This window comes from Trematomus bernacchii, unplaced genomic scaffold (assembly GCF_902827165.1).
Source record: "Trematomus bernacchii unplaced genomic scaffold, fTreBer1.1, whole genome shotgun sequence".
NCBI classification, from domain to species: Eukaryota; Metazoa; Chordata; class Actinopteri; order Perciformes; family Nototheniidae; genus Trematomus; species Trematomus bernacchii.
In genome coordinates, this window is record NW_022987689.1 from 102,293 (window position 1) to 120,835 (window position 18,543).

General features: G+C 36.0%; 5 protein-coding genes and 1 pseudogene across 6 annotated transcripts; all 6 read right to left on the bottom strand.

Moving 5' to 3' along the window:
• Positions 1 to 847: 847 nt before the first annotated feature.
• Positions 848 to 2,935, bottom strand: LOC117488753 (chemokine XC receptor 1-like). The gene is made up of 2 exons (XM_034137826.1): positions 2,614 to 2,935; positions 848 to 2,434 (listed from the first exon to the last, which is right to left on the bottom strand). Exon 2 carries the CDS (start codon positions 2,419 to 2,421, stop codon positions 1,414 to 1,416), a length of 1,008 nt encoding a protein of 335 aa, XP_033993717.1. The 5' UTR covers positions 2,422 to 2,434; positions 2,614 to 2,935; the 3' UTR covers positions 848 to 1,413.
• Positions 2,936 to 3,452: 517 nt separating this feature from the next.
• Positions 3,453 to 4,978, bottom strand: LOC117488749 (chemokine XC receptor 1-like). Its single transcript, XM_034137823.1, has 2 exons — positions 4,821 to 4,978; positions 3,453 to 4,641 (listed from the first exon to the last, which is right to left on the bottom strand). The coding sequence occupies exon 2, from the start codon at positions 4,626 to 4,628 to the stop codon at positions 3,621 to 3,623; it is 1,008 nt and encodes a 335-aa protein (XP_033993714.1). The 5' UTR covers positions 4,629 to 4,641; positions 4,821 to 4,978; the 3' UTR covers positions 3,453 to 3,620.
• Positions 4,979 to 5,246: 268 nt separating this feature from the next.
• Positions 5,247 to 9,353, bottom strand: LOC117488752 (annotated as a pseudogene).
• On the bottom strand, positions 7,519 to 9,179 carry LOC117488750 (chemokine XC receptor 1-like). Its single transcript, XM_034137824.1, has one exon. The coding sequence runs from the start codon at positions 9,152 to 9,154 to the stop codon at positions 8,123 to 8,125; it is 1,032 nt and encodes a 343-aa protein (XP_033993715.1). The 5' UTR covers positions 9,155 to 9,179; the 3' UTR covers positions 7,519 to 8,122.
• Positions 9,354 to 12,156: 2,803 nt separating the features above from the next.
• Positions 12,157 to 14,165, bottom strand: LOC117488748 (chemokine XC receptor 1-like). Its single transcript, XM_034137821.1, has one exon. It carries the CDS (start codon positions 14,098 to 14,100, stop codon positions 13,063 to 13,065), a length of 1,038 nt encoding a protein of 345 aa, XP_033993712.1. The 5' UTR covers positions 14,101 to 14,165; the 3' UTR covers positions 12,157 to 13,062.
• A 685-nt stretch (positions 14,166 to 14,850) lies between these two features.
• On the bottom strand, positions 14,851 to 17,897 carry LOC117488747 (chemokine XC receptor 1-like). Of its 2 annotated transcripts, XM_034137820.1 has the most exons (3): positions 17,827 to 17,897; positions 16,907 to 17,190; positions 16,618 to 16,809 (listed from the first exon to the last, which is right to left on the bottom strand). In XM_034137820.1, exons 2-3 carry the CDS (start codon positions 17,166 to 17,168, stop codon positions 16,787 to 16,789), a joined length of 285 nt encoding a protein of 94 aa, XP_033993711.1. In that variant the 5' UTR covers positions 17,169 to 17,190; positions 17,827 to 17,897; the 3' UTR covers positions 16,618 to 16,786. The 2 variants fall into 2 exon arrangements, with proteins under 2 accessions (XP_033993710.1, XP_033993711.1); XM_034137819.1 differs by having other exon boundaries at positions 14,851 to 17,190.
• Positions 17,898 to 18,543: the final 646 nt, after the last annotated feature.

Here is an 18,543-nt window from a genome sequence, read left to right on the forward strand (position 1 = left end):
TGTCTCACATATTATATGCAGTATAATGTAATCTATGATCAATGTTTCAATAAGAACTTGATTTCACATAAATATGATCAAAATGATACGGAGCTGATTGTCCTTTTGTAAAAGCACAGTTTGATTGGATATTAAAAGATCAAATAAGCGGATTTGATTAAAAAGTATGGTTAGATATTGTAGATTACATATAATGCTTGGAACAATTCATTTTCTTACAGAGTCAATGGGTTTATTACAACACATTCGAGACAACGTCTACTCTGGGATATGACTGCTTATACTGCTGGTATTCAAACAGTGTTCAGTTGGTGTGTAAGGGCCCAACATGTGCCAACAAAATATCCCAGAGAGCATTGCACCACCAGCCTGAACCGTTGACTCAATGCAGGATGGATCCATGGCTTCATGTTGTTCACGCCAAATTCTGACCAGCAGCAGACATGGAGATTTGTCAGAACAGGCGCTGTTTTTGAAACCTTCTCTCCAGTTTCTGTGAGCCAGGAGTAAAACCTGTGTGTTCTCCGTCTGCTGTATGCCCTCAAACTTTAGCATTTAAGTTACTGCCACCTTTCTGTCAGCTTGCACCACTTTATTCTCCTCTGACCTCTCTCAGTAATAAGAGAGCAAACTAATGAAGAAGCTCCACCTTTGGGTTCCTATTAATCAGGGGTGTTGCATCATCATTCCAGTGAAGGCATGAATATTTTTAGATTAACCACAATTGGTGACGTGTATATTGTTGATGTTCTGATTTAGAACATAATCTCGAAACAGCAGGAAGGAAGGATACACCCCAGAAATATGTTTTGATCAATTTGATTGTAGCATGGAAATAATAGTGATGATGATGATGAAATGTTCAAGCAAATATAAACACACATTTTTGACAAATTATATAACATTTTGAAAATAAATGATGTTCTGTTTTGTTTGCAAGACTCCTAAAGGTGACAATATAACAACTACAGTAACAACTGAGATAGATGATTTAATATGAAACCATTAAGTAAAATGCAGTGAAGAAGTGTTTCACATATTATCTACAGTACAATGCATAATCAATGTATCAACATGAATTTGAAATCACATGAACATATACCAAATGATACAGATCTGATCACATGTACTTTTTAGAACCATTTTTGGAACCAACTCATTTTTAGAACCATCTTACAAAGCTAATGAAGCTAAATAAACTCTCATGTGTCACCCTGTCCCAAATCTAGGATAGCAAATGTAAAAAGAATACTGAGAAAGCGTAAACTGACATGTTAGGTCTACATTTATAGAGACTTACATTAAAGTAGTCCCCTTAATATCATTATGGAAATGTGAACACTATAGGTTAAGTTAGTTCAAAACACTATTATACTAAGTATTAATTGATGTTTTCATTTTAGCAATGAATGTCTAGCTGCCGGTTGGTTCCAACACAACAGCAGAGCTTTGTGCTTTAAAAGCTACGTTCTGCTTAACAGAAGAGCCAGTGGTTCTCTTTCTGTCTCTCACCCTCCTGACTTTCTTGCAGCTAAAAAGATCCAAAAGATGCTTTCGCCACTTTTCTGAGAGCATATACAGAATAGGGTTCATACAGCAGTGAGAATAAGCAAGTACACGACAAATACTAGAGGCAATATTCACACGTTTCAATGCATAACAGTTTTTAGGTTTATAGAAGGACACGATTATAAAGAAAATATTGAAAGGTACCCAGCAGATGATGAAGGCAGCAACTATACATAACACCACCACTACTGTCCTGCGCTTTCTTCTGTTTGAAGCCTGCAACACTATCTTGATGATGGCAGAATAGCAGAAAACAATGATGGATAACAGGAAGAAGAAGAGCACAGACACTGCAAGATCAAATGCAAAGTCAAAATAATATAAACACATCGAACGACCGCGCCAGTCTTCCACCGTGACTCTAGTAGCAACATGTATAGAAACATAAATGCTGATGATCCATGCAGCTGCACAGCTCAATGCTGCAAACCTCTGCCTCCTTACTTTGTTTCTTGGCATGCTGTGCAGCACCACAGTTATGAAACGGTCCACAGTCATGGCAGTCAGTAGAATGATGCTGCTGTACACACCAACAATCCGTGCCGAAGTCACAAATGTGCAGGCAAAATCACCAAAGACCCAGTCCTGCAGCAGCATGACGGCCCAGAAAGGAAGTGTGACTGTGATCATCAAATCGGAGCAGGCAAGGTTCAGGACGAATAGATTTGTGACATTTTTTAAGTGCTCATAGAGAAAGAGGACATATAAAAGGAGGCAGTTTCCTATGATACTGAGGATGAAGATCAAAATGTATGAGGAGATTTCAAAGGTTTCCAAGTCAAACAGCATCTCAAAGACTTCAGAGCAGTAGTCATCATATTCGAAGTTCACGGTGGAGTTGTTGAATGCCATTGTATGTTGTTTTCTAGGAAACATAAGCAGAACAATTTAATTGGCAAATTGAGCAGATATCTTTCACCTTCAGTAAAATTTATTTTTTAAAAGTAATTCCTAGAAAAATATAACAATACAGAAAACAATTATGTAGTAAGAACATTGCCCTTAAATATGGAAATCAATTACAGTAAATATTAAGCAACTTACCCTGATCAACGACTGTCACTTCATGTGGTGAATATGATTGTGATGGAGAAGTTGAGCAATAAAAGAGCAAACTCATGCAGTAACTCCGCCTTTGGTTTTAATTTATTCAGAGGTGTTGCTTCATCATTCCAGTGAAGGCATGATGTTAAGATTAACCAAAATTGGTGACGTGTATATTGGTGATGTTCTGCTTTTAAAACATAACATAGAAACAGCAGGAAGGAAGGATACACTCCAGAAATATGTTTTGATCTTGTTTATAGTAGCATGGAAATGATGATGATGATGATGATGATGATGATGATGATGATGATGATGATGATGATGATGATGATGATGATGATGATATGTTCAGGCAAATAAAAACACATTTTTTACAAATTCCAAATCTATCAAAACAAATATATATAACATTTTGAAAATAAATGATGTTCTGTTTTGTTTGCAAGACTCCTAAAGGTGACAATATAACAACTACAGTAACAACTCAGATAGATGATTTAATATGAAACCATTAAGTCAAATGCAGTGAAGAAGTGTTTCACATATTATCTACAGTGCAATGCATAATCAATGTATCAACATGAATTTGAAATCACATGAATAGATACCAACTGATACAGAGCTGATTTTTTTTCAAGCACAAAACTTGATTGGAAATTAAAAAGGGGGAAATAAATGGAATTGGTTTACATGTTTGATTAAATAGTACAACACATATCATTTTTAGAACCATTTTTAGAACCAACTCATTTTTAGAACCATCTTACAAAGCTAATGAAGCTAAATAAACTCTCATGTGTCACCCTGTCCCAAATCTAGGATAGCACATGTAAAAAGAATACTGAGAAAGCGTAAACTGACATGTTAGGTCTACATTTATAGAGACTTACATTAAAGTAGTCCCCTTAATATCTTTAAGGAAATGTGAACACTATAGGTTAAACTAGTTCAAAACAAATATCATATCAAGTATTAATTGATGTTTTCATTTTAGCGATGAATGTCTAGCTGCAGGTTGGTTCCAACACAACAGCAGAGCTTTGTGCTTTAAAAGCTACGTTCTGCTTAACAGAAGAGCCAGTGGTTCTCTTTCTGTCTCTCACCCTCCTGACTTTCTTGCAGCTAAAAAGATCCAAAAGATGCTTTCGCCACTTTTCTGAGAGCATATACAGAATAGGGTTCATGCAGCAGTGAGAATAAGCAAGTACATTACAAATAATAAAGGCAATAATCTCACGTTTCAATGCATAACAGTTTTTAGGTTTATAGAAGGACCTGATTATAAAGAAAATATTGTAAGGTACCCAGCAGATGATGAAGGCAGCAACTATACATAACACCACCACTACTGTCCTGCGCTTTCTTCTGTTTGAAGCCTGCAACACTATCTTGATGATGGCAGAGTAGCAGAAAACAATGATGGATAACAGGAAGAAGAAGAGCAGAGACACTGCAAGATTAAATGCAAAGTCCACATTAGATAAACACATGGAACGACCACCCCAGTCTTTCACCGTGACTCTGGTAGCAACATGTATAGAAACAGAAATGCTGATGATCCATGCAGCTGCACAGCTCAATGCTGCAAACCTCTGCCTCCTTACTTTGTTTATTGGCATGTTGTGCAGCACCACAGTTATGAAACGGTCCACAGTCATGGCAGTCAGTAGAATGACGCTACTGTACAAACCAACAATCTTTGTCACTATCACAAATGTGCAGGCAAAATCACCAAAGACCCAGTCCTGCAGCTGATAGACGGCCCAGAAAGGAAGTGTGACTGTGATCATCAAATCGGAGCAGGCAAGGTTCAGGACAAATAGATTTGTGACATTTTTTAAGTTCTCATAGAGAAAGAGGACATATAAGAGGAGGAAGTTTCCTATGATACTGAGGATGAAGATCAAAATGCATGAGTAGATTTCAAAAGTTTTCAAGTCAAACACCATCTCACAGTCTTCAGAGCTGGAGTTTTCATATTCAAAGTTCACTGTGGAGTTGTTGAATGCCATTGTAAGTTGTTTTCTAGGAAACATAAGCAGAAAAATGTAATTGGCAAATTGAGCAGATATCTTTCACCTTCAGTCAAATTTAGTTTTAAAAAGTAACTCCTAGAAAAATATAACAATACAGAAAACAATTATGTAGTAAGAACATTGCCCTTAAATATGGAAATCAATTACAGTAAATATTAAGCAACTTACCCTGATCAACGACTGTCACTTCATGTGGTGAATATGATTGTGATGGAGAAGTTGAGCAATAAAAGAGCAAACTCATGCAGTAACTCCGCCTTTGGTTTTAATTTATTCAGAGGTGTTGCTTCATCATTCCAGTGAAGGCATGATGTTAAGATTAACCAAAATTGGTGAGGTGTATATTGGTGATGTTCTGCTTTTAAAACATAACATAGAAACAGCAGGAAGGAAGGATACACTCCATAAATATGTTTTGATCTTGTTTATAGTAGCATGGAAATGATGATGATGATGATGATGATGATGATGATGATGATGATGATGATGATGATGATGATGATGATGATGATGATGATGATGATGATGATGATGATGATGATATGTTCAGGCAAATAAAAACACATTTTTTACAAATTCCAAATCTATCAAAACAAATATATATAACATTTTGAAAATAAATGATGTTCTGTTTTGTTTGCAAGACTCCTAAAGGTGACAATATAACAACTACAGTAACAACTGAGATAGATGATTTAATATGAAACCATTAAGTAAAATGCAGTGAAGAAGTGTTTCACATATTATCTACAGTGCAATGCATAATCAATGTATCAACATGAATTTGAAATCACATGAATAGATACCAACTGATACAGAGCTGATTTTTTTTCAAGCACAAAACTTGATTGGAAATTAAAAAGGGGGAAATAAATGGAATTGGTTTACATGTTTGAATAAATAGTACATCACATATCATTTTTAGAACCATTTTTAGAACCAACTCATTTTTAGAACCATCTTACAAAGCTAATGAAGCTAAATAAACTCTCATGTGTCACCCTGTCCCAAATCTAGGATAGCAAATGTAAAAAGAATACTGAGAAAGCGTAAACTGACATGTTAGGTCTACATTTATAGAGACTTACATTAAAGTAGTCCCCTTAATATCTTTAAGGAAATGTGAACACTATAGGTTAAACTAGTTCAAAACAAATATTATACTAAGTATTAATTGATGTTTTCATTTTAGCGATGAATGTCTAGCTGCAGGTTGGTTCCAACACAACAGCAGAGCTTTGTGCTTTAAAAGCTACGTTCTGCTTAACAGAAGAGCCAGTGGTTCTCTTTCTGTCTCTCACCCTCCTGACTTTCTTGCAGCTAAAAGATCCAAAAGATGCTTTCGCCACTTTTCTGAGAGCATATACAGAATAGGGTTCATGCAGCAGTGAGAATAAGCAAGTACATTACAAATAATAAAGGCAATAATCTCACGTTTCAATGCATAACAGTTTTTAGGTTTATAGAAGGACCTGATTATAAAGAAAATATTGTAAGGTACCCAGCAGATGATGAAGGCAGCAACTATACATAACACCACCACTACTGTCCTGCGCTTTCTTCTGTTTGAAGCCTGCAACACTGTCTTGATGATGGCAGAGTAGCAGAAAACAATGATGGATAACAGGAAGAAGAAGAGCAGAGACACTGCAAGATTAAATGCAAAGTCCACATTAGATAAACACATGGAACGACCACCCCAGTCTTTCACCGTGACTCTGGTAGCAACATGTATAGAAACAGAAATGCTGATGATCCATGCAGCTGCACAGCTCAATGCTGCAAACCTCTGCCTCCTTACTTTGTTTATTGGCATGTTGTGCAGCACCACAGTTATGAAACGGTCCACAGTCATGGCAGTCAGTAGAATGACGCTACTGTACAAACCAACAATCTTTGTCACTATCACAAATGTGCAGGCAAAATCACCAAAGACCCAGTCCTGCAGCTGATAGACGGCCCAGAACGGAAGTGTGACTGTGATCATCAAATCGGAGCAGGCAAGGTTCAGGACAAATAGATTTGTGACATTTTTTAAGTTCTCATAGAGAAAGAGGACATATAAGAGGAGGAAGTTTCCTATGATACTGAGGATGAAGATCAAAATGCATGAGTAGATTTCAAAAGTTTTCAAGTCAAACACCATCTCACAGTCTTCAGAGCTGGAGTTTTCATATTCAAAGTTCACTGTGGAGTTGTTGAATGCCATTGTAAGTTGTTTTCTAGGAAACATAAGCAGAAAAATGTAATTGGCAAATTGAGCAGATATCTTTCACCTTCAGTCAAATTTAGTTTTAAAAAGTAACTCCTAGAAAAATATAACAATACAGAAAACAATTATGTAGTAAGAACATTGCCCTTAAATATGGAAATCAATTACAGTAAATATTAAGCAACTTACCCTGATCAACGACTGTCACTTCATGTGGTGAATATGATTGTGATGGAGAAGTTGAGCAATAAAAGAGCAAACTCATGCAGTAACTCCGCCTTTGGTTTTAATTTATTCAGAGGTGTTGCTTCATCATTCCAGTGAAGGCATGAATATGTTAAGATTAACCAAAATTGGTGACGTGTATATTGGTGATGTTCTGCTTTTAAAACATAACATAGAAACAGCAGGAAGGAAGGATACACTCCAGAAATATGTTTTGATCTTGTTTATAGTAGCATGGAAATGATGATGATGATGATGATGATGATGATGATGATGAAGATGATGATGAAGATGATGATGATGATGATGATGATGATGATGATGATGATGATGATGATGATGATGATGATGATGATGATGATGATGATGATGATGATATGTTCAGGCAAATAAAAACACATTTTTTACAAATTCCAAATCTATCAAAACAAATATATATAACATTTTGAAAATAAATGATGTTCTGTTTTGTTTGCAAGACTCCTAAAGGTGACAATATAACAACTACAGTAACAACTGAGATAGATGATTTAATATGAAACAAGTCAAATGCAGTGAAGAAGTGTTTCACATATTATCTACAGTGCAATGCATAATCAATGTATCAACATGAATTTGAAATCACATGAATAGATACCAACTGATACAGAGCTGATTTTTTTTCAAGCACAAAACTTGATTGGAAATTAAAAAGGGGGAAATAAATGGAATTGGTTTACATGTTTGAATAAATAGTACATCACATATCATTTTTAGAACCATTTTTAGAACCAACTCATTTTTAGAACCATCTTACAAAGCTAATGAAGCTAAATAAACTCTCATGTGTCACCCTGTCCCAAATCTAGGATAGCAAATGTAAAAAGAATACTGAGAAAGCGTAAACTGACATGTTAGGTCTACATTTATAGAGACTTACATTAAAGTAGTCCCCTTAATATCTTTAAGGAAATGTGAACACTATAGGTTAAACTAGTTCAAAACAAATATTATACTAAGTATTAATTGATGTTTTCATTTTAGCGATGAATGTCTAGCTGCAGGTTGGTTCCAACACAACAGCAGAGCTTTGTGCTTTAAAAGCTACGTTCTGCTTAACAGAAGAGCCAGTGGTTCTCTTCCTGTCTCTCACCCTCCTGACTTTCTTGCAGCTAAAAAGATCCAAAAGATGCTTTCGCCACTTTTCTGAGAGCATATACAGAATAGGGTTCATGCAGCAGTGAGAATAAGCAAGTACATTACAAATAATAAAGGCAATAATCTCACGTTTCGATGCATAACAGTTTTTAGGTTCATAGAAGGACCTGATTATAAAGAAAATATTGTAAGGTACCCTGCAGATGATGAAGGCAGCAACTATACATAACACCACCACTACTGTCCTGCGCTTTCTTCTGTTTGAAGCCTGCAACACTGTCTTGAGGATGGCAGAATAGCAGAAAACAATGATGGCTAGCAGAAAGACGAAGAGCAGAGACACTGCAAGATTAAATGCAAAGTCCACATTAGATAAACACATGGAACGACCACCCCAGTCTTTCACCGTGACTCTGGTAGCAACATGTATAGAAACAGAAATGCTGATGATCCATGCAGCTGCACAGCTCAATGCTGCAAACCTCTGCCTCCTTACTTTGTTTATTGGCATGTTGTGCAGCACCACAGTTATGAAACGGTCCACAGTCATGGCAGTCAGTAGAATGACGCTACTGTACAAACCAACAATCTTTGTCACTATCACAAATGTGCAGGCAAAATCACCAAAGACCCAGTCCTGCAGCTGATAGACGGCCCAGAAAGGAAGTGTGACTGTCATCATCAAATCGGAGCAGGCAAGGTTCAGGACAAATAGATTTGTGACATTTTTTAAGTTCTCATAGAGAAAGAGGACATATAAGAGGAGGAAGTTTCCTATGATACTGAGGATGAAGATCAAAATGCATGAGTAGATTTCAAAAGTTTCCATGACCACCACCATCTCACAGACTTCAGAGCTGGAGTTTTCATATTCAAAGTTCACTGTGGAGTTGTTGAATGCCATTGTAAGTTGTTTTCTAGGAAACATAAGCAGAAAAATGTAATTGGCAAATTGAGCAGATATCTTTCACCTTCAGTAACATTTAGTTTTAAAAAGTAACTCCTAGAAAAATATAACAATACAGAAAACAATTATGTAGTAAGAACATTGCCCTTAAATATGGAAATCAATTACAGTAAATATTAAGCAACTTACCCTGAACAACGACTGTCACTTCATGTGGTGAATATGATTGTGATGGAGAAGTTGAGCAATAAAAGAGCAAACTCATGCAGTAACTCCGCCTTTGGTTTTAAATTATTCAGAGGTGTTGCTTCATCATTCCAGTGAAGGCATGAATATGTTAAGATTAACCAAAATTGGTGATGTGTATATTGGTGATGTTCTGCTTTTAAAACATAACATAGAAACAGCAGGAAGGAAGGATACACTCCAGAAATATGTTTTGATCTTGTTTATAGTAGCATGGAAATGATGATGATGATGATGATGATGATGATGATGATGATGATGATGATGATGATGATGATGATGATGATGATGATGATGATGATGATATGTTCAGGCAAATAAAAACACATTTTTTACAAATTCCAAATCTATCAAAACAAATATATATAACATTTTGAAAATAAATGATGTTCTGTTTTGTTTGCAAGACTCCTAAAGGTGACAATATAACAACTACAGTAACAACTGAGATAGATGATTTAATATGAAACAAGTCAAATGCAGTGAAGAAGTGTTTCACATATTATCTACAGTGCAATGCATAATCAATGTATCAACATGAATTTGAAATCACATGAATATTTACCAACTGATACAGAGCTGATTTTTTTTCAAGCACAAAACTTCATTGGAAATTAAAAAGGGGGAAATAAATGGAATTGGTTTACATGTTTGATTAAATAATGTACAACACATATCATTTTTAGAACCATTTTTAGAACCAACTTAAAAAGCGAATGAAGCTAAATTAACTTGCATGTGTCACCCTGTCCCAAATCTAGGATAGCTAATTTAAAGTTCTCCTATCATGCTATCTTTAGGAATACATGATGGGCCTCAGATATATAAAAATATATAAAAAAACATGTCTATGATGCGTTTGGCTCAAAATACCAAACAGATCATGCATTTTAGACATCCCTCGTATCCCTCTATTTCAGCCCTGTTAGAAGTGCTGATTCTGGGTCTAAAGCTTTATAAAAAAAGAAAATTAAAAAAAAGGGGGGGGGGAGCTTATGCTGAGTATCTGATCAGAAGAATTCTACCCAGATACAACTAAATGCTGCCGTGATTAAACGCCATATCATGTTCAAAACCACATTAAGGATTATTTCTGAAACAGTATGGAGCTCAAATGCTTTTTCTCTTGCTGGTTTACCACAAGGTGAGTACCTTTTTATATCCTGATTTTTTACACTTACTCTCTCCAGTACAGGTTAGCTCCGAGTGTGAGCGATGCTTGCTAATGTAAACAAAGACCATATTACTTCCAACACACGTTGCACATTGTTTCTGATAGCGACGTTTCTGATAGGGCCGTGGGTGTAAAGCCAGCCCACATTTCCGATATTACGTCATATTGCCAGCAAATCTGGATCAGCTCCGTTGTATCCCCGTTTTTAGAGATTTGGGTACGGAGGAAAAGAAAGAGGGTTTTGTTTTCTGACACTTTGTGAGTTTCCTGACACACCGGGGACACATATTTATGTATAAAAGACATCAAAAAGTGAATTTTGCATGATAGGAGACCTTTAAGAAAATACTAAGAAAGCGTAAACTTCTGTTAAAAATTGACAAGTTAGGTCTGTCTACATTTATAGAGACTTACATTAAAGTAGTCACCCTAATATTGTTAAGGAAATGTGAACACCATAGGTTAAACTAGTTCAAAACAAATATTATACTAAGTATTAATTGATGCTTTCATTTTAGCGATGAATGTCTAGCTGCAGGTTGGTTCCAACACAACAGCAGAGCTTTGTGCTTTAAAAACTACTTTCTGCTTAACAGAAGAGCCAGTGGTTCTCTTTCTGTCTCTCACCCTCCTGACTTTCTTGCAGCTAAAAAGATCCAAAAGATGCTTTCGCCACTTTTCTGAGAGCATATACAGAATAGGGTTCATACAGCAGTGAGAATGAGCAAGCACATTACAAATACTTAAGGCAATAATCACACGGTTCGAAGCATAACAGTTTTCAGGTTCATTGAGGGACATGATTATATATATATATATACATATATATCACCTTAATCAGAGGTGTTGCATCATAAATTCAGTAAAGGAAGGAATATATTAAGATTAACAAAAAAATGGTGACATATTTATTGTTGCTGTTTTGCTTTTATAACATTGTATAGAAACAGCAACACGGAGACAGTCCAGAAATATTTGTTGTTGTATTTTATTGTAAAACATGAAAATGATATGGATAGTTATATTATCAATAAAAAATAAACATATTTTATATTGTTTCAAGTTCCAAATTGGTTACAAGAAAAATGATTCTTTGGAGAGGAAAATATTTTTATTTTGCTTGCAAGACTCTTTAAAGGTGGGGTAGGTAATGCACTTCAGAAACACTTTTTGTTATATTCCATGGAATGCTCTTAACATCCCGATCGCAACGAATATCTTAAGTGCTTTGACAAAAAATCCATAAAAAAATGTCATCTGTGGAAGCCGTAATACTGTAAAAAGTACGACCAATCATTTTAGCCGGCCCGGCTAAAATAACTGGATGGCCTACCTGCCTGTCAGCCTTCCATCTGTGCACAAACTTATCTCGTGCCCTCATTGGTCATGTGCGCGTGCGTGTGTGTTGGAGGAGGGGCTCTATAAGGAAGTGGCAGATTTTCTCCGGTTGTGTATTTTCAAATTCTAGCGATCTCGAGCAGGTTTCTCAAACGTACCTACCCTACCTTTAATGTGACAATATAAATAATTTAGATATATATTTGATATTAAACAAAAACTAAAAATGCAACACAAAGTGAACATATCATCTTTAAAAAATGTAAATTAAAATTAATAAAAACAATTAAAAAATGACATACATATTAACTCATAGAAATCTGGGTGCAAATAGTATTGTTGACCATAGACACCCGGGTGCAAATAGCATCTGCTTTAACCTTTTGTGAAATTTCTCCGCCAAAAGGTGGCATGTCTTTCAAGCTTGTATTTATCAGTTGTATGATGTAATATATTTTGTTGTTTTTAACACTAAAGCAAAAACACAAGCGAAAGACTGTGAGGATGGACTTATCTAGCGTATCAGCATATCTGTTTGTGGGTCTGCAGCTTGAGTACAAAATAAATGAAAAAAAGCTGGCCTTAGATGCTATCAGAGTTTAGAGTAATGTTGGCGGGGTTGTACTGTTCTTTATCATATTTGAGCGTAATGTTTTCCAAATAGTGTCACATTGTTGAAAGACTTATGTATGGCTTATTGCAAAATGTAAAACATAGATACCTAAGCATTAAATGTTATACAACACCATTGAATCTTTACATGGTTTTCTTAGGGATACAAACTTTTTGCAAACTTTAGCCTTAATGAGTAAGATAAAACTTTAAGACAGCCAGTGACAGTATTTACAACCAACTCACCAAGCTAATAAGAGCTAAATTAACTAGCGAGTTACCTAAAACTCATTAAAAAAACTATGCAGATTTGAATACAAATATAAATAACTTGCATTTGTCACCCTGTCCGAAATCCAGGGTCTGTTTTAAAAGAATACTGCATGGGAAAGTGTAAACTTCTGTTCAAAATGTAAATAGTGGATCAAAGATGTATAGAGAATTACATTAAAGTAGTCCCCCTAATATCTCTATGGAAATGTGAACACTATAGGTTAAACTAGTTCAAACAAATATCATATCAAGTATTAATTGATGCTTTCATTTTAGCGATGAATGTTTAGCTGCAGGTTGGTTCCAACACAACAGCAGAGCTTTGTGCTTTAAAAGCTACGTTCTGCTTAACAGAAGAGTCAGTGGTTCTCTTCCTGTCTCTCACCCTCCTGACTTTCTTGCAGCTAAAAAGATCCAAAAGATGCTTTCGCCACTTTTCTGAGAGCATATACAGAATAGGGTTCATACAGCAGTGAGAATGAGCAAGTATCTGACAAATACTTAAGGCAATAATCTCACGTTTCAATGCATTACAGTTTTCAGGTTCCTTGAGGGACACGATTATATCCAAAATATTGTAAGGTACCAAGCAGATGATGAAGGCAGCAACTATACATAACACCACCACTACCGTCCTGTGCTTTCTTCTGTTTGAAGCCTGCAACACTGTCTTGAGGATGGCAGAATAGCAGAAAACAATGATGGATAACAGGAAGAAGAAGAGCAGAGACACTGCAAGGTTAAAATCATAGTCCACATAAGAAGTCCGAATCGAACACACCGAACGACCACGCCAGTCTTCCACCGTGACTCTAGTAGCAACATGTATAGAAACAGAGATGCTGATGATCCATGCAGCTGCACAGCTCAATGCTGCAAACCTCTGCCTCCTTACTTTGTTTCTTGGCATGTTGTGCAGCACCACAGTTATGAAACGGTCCACAGTCATGGCAGTCAGTAGAATGACGCTACTGTACAAACCAACAATCTCTGTCACTATCACAAATGTGCAGGCAAAATGACCAAAGACCCACTCCTGCAGCAGATAGACGGCCCAGAATGGAAGTGTGACTGTGAGCATCAAATCGGAGCAGGCAAGGTTCAGGACAAATAGATTTGTGACATTTTTTAAGTTCTCATAGAGAAAGAGGACATATAAGAGGAGGAAGTTTCCTATGATACTGAGGATGAAGATCAAAATGTATGAGTAGATTTCAAAGGTTTCCAAGTCAAACAGCAACTTAAAGACTTCAGAGCAGTAGTTTTTACCTCTGTTCACTGTGGAGTTGTTGAATGCCATTGTACGTTGTATTCTGGGAAACATAAGCAGAAAACAAAAATGTGCAAAGTGTAATTATAAGTGAGAAGATGACCCTAAGTGAAATTAAGTTTTAAAAAGTAATTCCTAGAAAAACAGAACAATATATTATATAGTTAGAACATCACCATTAAATATGGAAAGCAATTAAAGTAAATATTAAGCAACTTACCCTGATCAACGACTGTCACTTCATGTGGTGAGTTTCACAGTGACGGAGAAGTTGTTCAATAAAAGAGGAAACTAATGACGAAGCTCCTTCTTTGGTTTCACCTTAATCAGAGGTGATGCATCATCATTACAGTTTAAGAATGAATATATAGATTTCCTAAAAATAGTGACATGTGTTCTACTTTTAAAACAGGGATAGTGGTGGTCTAATGGATAGTGAGGTGGGCTGAAGATTGGAAGGTTGTGAGTTCAAATCCCGCCAGGAACACCACCTCTAGTGTGCCCTTGAGTAAGGCACTTAGTCCTTATTTACTCCAGGGAGAATGTCCCTGTAATTGGTAATTGTAAATTGCTTTGGATAAAAGCGTCAGCTAAATGAAATGTAATAACATTATCTACTGTAAGAGCAGGAAGGATACACTCCAGAAATATGTGTTGCTCTATTTTATTGTAAAGCATGAAAGTGATAATGATATTATTATCAAAGAAAAACAAACACATTTCTGTTACAAATTCAACATTGTCTAAAATAAAACATTTGACTTTTGTGATTGCAAGAATCTTAAAGGTGTCAATATAAACAACTGACATAAATTGTTTAATAGGAAAACATAAAATAAAATGCAGTGAAAACACAGTGTATCACATATTATATGCAGTATAATGTACAGTAATCTATGATCAATGTTTCAATAAGAACTTGATTTCACATAGTTTGATTAGATATTAAAAGATCAAATAAGCGGATTTTGTTAAAAAGTATGGTTAGATATTGTAGATTACCTATAATGCTTGGAACAATTCATTTTCTTACAGAGTCAATGGGTTTATTACAACACATTCGAGACAACGTCTACTCTGGGATATGACTGCTTATACTGCTGGTATTCAAACAGTGTTCAGTTGGTGTGTAAGGGCCCAACATGTGCCAACAAAATATTCCAGAGAGCATTGCACCACCAGCCTGAACCGTTGACTCAATGCAGGATGGATCCATGGCTTCCTGTTATTCACGAGTCACGCCAAATTCTGACCAGCAGCAGACATGGAGATTTGTCAGAACAGGCGCTGTTTTTGAAATCTTCTCTCCAGTTTCTGTGAGCCAGGAGTAAAACCTGTGTGTTCTCCGTCTGCTGTATGCCCTCAAACTTTAGCATTTAAATTACTGCCACCTTTCTGTCAGCTTGCACCACTTTATTCTCCTCTGACCTCTCTTAGTAATAAGCCAGGAGAGTTGGCTTTTTGTTTTTGCAGGATTATCTGTGAACTCAATAGACCGATGTGCAGTTTGATTGTTGAATTATTGTTTGTGTCAATCAGGGGGATGAAGATGTTGACTAAATAATACAAAATGGAATCCGGCACCATGTACCTATAGTCAAAGCAGAGTTAGTCAGCCTGCTACACTAAATGACAAGTCAAACACCCTAATGTTTAGCAGGGACAATGCTTACCCTGTTTACTATATTAGATGAGCTTGTTCAGATTGATTTGTGTTCAGCGCTTATCTGCAAGTGATAGCAGAAATGACTCTTCAGTGTATATCTGTTTGGTTATGTGTTTTCTTTTAAGGAAGGGCCATCTCATAGTGAACTCACTCAAAGTAATATACAAATACATTTTCTTTCTCTTCCTGTGAATGAAATTCCCAAAGATATAGGGCTTGTGGGAAATGGTGTTAATTAAAGGTCACTTAAAACAGAAATCACAACAATATCACTAGATCCATGACAAATACTACAACAAGCCAGGATTGTTTTCTATTTGTTCCATACAGTATACATTTACAAATGTCAATAGGATTTTAGATGTTCTCTTTTCTGGTTTAGAAGTTCGGGTTTCACCTCTGCTCTCCATATCAACTAAATAGAAAATTCCTCACCACTTGTTATGGATGTAATTGTAAGTCGGCTATGCCTATTGCGTAAGCCATTGTTGCTTTGTCCCCAGCCCTTCAGCATTTTCTTCAGGTGGTTTTTGAATTTAACCCCCACAAACACATAAAACACAGGGTTGAGGCAGCAGTGTGAAAAGGCCAGAAGTCGGCTAATGTAAAAGGCGTATTTGAGAGGCTTTGATGATTCACAATTTTCCGATAGATTCTTTGAGTCAACAGATGTTTTGGGCCAGTAATTAAATGACTTTAGAAATATCACTATATTAAAAGGTCCCCAGCCGACAAAGAAAACAACCATAAGGGCAAAAATGAGTTTTAAAGTTTTGCTCTTTCTTCTTCGAGCAGTAGGCCGCAGCAACCTGCAGATGATCTGAGAATAGCAGAAAATAAACACCACTGAACTCACAATGAAGAGAGCATTTTGCTGGTAGATTCCCCATAAGCACCAGAAAGAATTTTCACACACACAGTGATTCTGGTCGCCTTTGGTAAAGGCGAAGGTTGGACTGGCAATCAATATACTCACTGCCCAGATGATCACACACGCCATAACACTGTAGGAGCCTGTGGTGGAGACAATGTCAGACAGAGGATTCATGACGGCTACATAACGGTGAGCAGTCATCAGGATGAGGAGGATCCCACTGCTGTAGAAACCAACGTAGAAGAAAAAGTTGACTATCTGGCATGCAAGTTGCCCTAAAGTCCATCCGTACATGTGATAGTAGACCCAGAAGGGCAGACCTGCGGTGAAGAAGAGATCCGATATGGCCAGGTTTAGGATCAAAGTGTTGGTGAGAGATTTGAGATTCTCATACTTTGCCAGAATCACGATGACCAGGATGTTGCCAAACAGACTGAGGATGACCACAATGGAGAGGACCACTGGAGTCAAGGTTGCTCCAAACTGAACGATGCTTGATATGTTGCACACTTCATCCTCATAATCATCGTCATAGGTATAATAGTCTGTGGTTAGGTCATAGGCTGAGTCAGTTGTTGCCATATTCCTTCAGCAAGTAGAGAGTCTGAAAAAAAGGGTTGTGTAAAGTAAAGGGGGTTAAACAGACTTAATTATACCAAATTAGATGATAACATTGTAAAAACTATTTTTACAGATAAATTAGACATTTCATAGTATAATATGTCTATAGATTAATAACATTCTCTTGATATATGACTTCCTTTTTTCCATGATTTATCTCATATATTTAAAAGCATCACTTTACCCAAATTACAGATTTCAACAGCAACAGGCTCTTATCATTCACAATGTTTCTATATTTTGAATTATCAACAGTCTTAAATGTGGACAGTTTAATAACTATTCTTCGCAACTAGAAACATGTTAACTTCTCAATTGAAAAGTGCCTCTAAATATACCCCCCAAAGAAATTCTCTGCATGGCTACCACTAAAGGAAAGGGAGAAGGTAAATATATTTTATAAATTATTTGAGCTGAATGAGCATTCAAATATTCATGCTTCAATTTCCAGCTTTTTTATATACAGTGACCGAATGAAATAAAAAAAGACAAACATTTTAAGCAAAAACAAAATGTTACTTAAACTAAAAAACATTATATAGACATCATTTTAGATATTATAAAAAAATTATAATGAATCCGTCTAGAACAAATTGAGAAATGTGGCAATTTACTGTACCTGCACACACCAACGTCCCTCGTGCAGATATCACTGGAATAGGGAATTGTTCCTTAAGTATGAAACCCAAAGGTGAACAGAGATCTAATGATGTCAGAGGCTGGGCATTTTGGTTTCGATCACGTTACGAGATATGTTCAGTACTTGTTTTTGGTAAACCTCACTGTTTTCAGAAGTGTATTGTATTGGTCTTGTACTTGTTCCACAATAACACAAACGGCATTGTCCCAAGTGTGGATTTCTCATTTAAACTTTTATAAATTGTAACATAAAAGCATTCCTAAAGTCAAGTATGACATCCTTAATTTCGTTGATCTATCTGACCAACAGTCAAATATACATTTAATAAAGAATGATTTAAAACAGAAAAAATACATAAATTCACAATTTCAATTTTCAGAAATTAGTTAAAATACTAATCAACAATCCAAACGATAGGAAAAATCTAAAAATGATTTAAAACAGAAAATATAACATATAAGCTCATTATACCATTGCACCGATTTACTTTTGACATTAGACTAACATATAATGGGAAAACACAAATGTTTTACATATGGTTTCTATGATATCTACACAGTTAGCTGTCGATTCTTCTTATTCTTCTGTGTTAGAACAGTATGCAACTCTTTTTAAACACCTTTATAAGTATCCCTTTTTGCCTACTATCTTTTATACATTTGCATAAAATATCTGCTCTTAACAACATCATGTTAA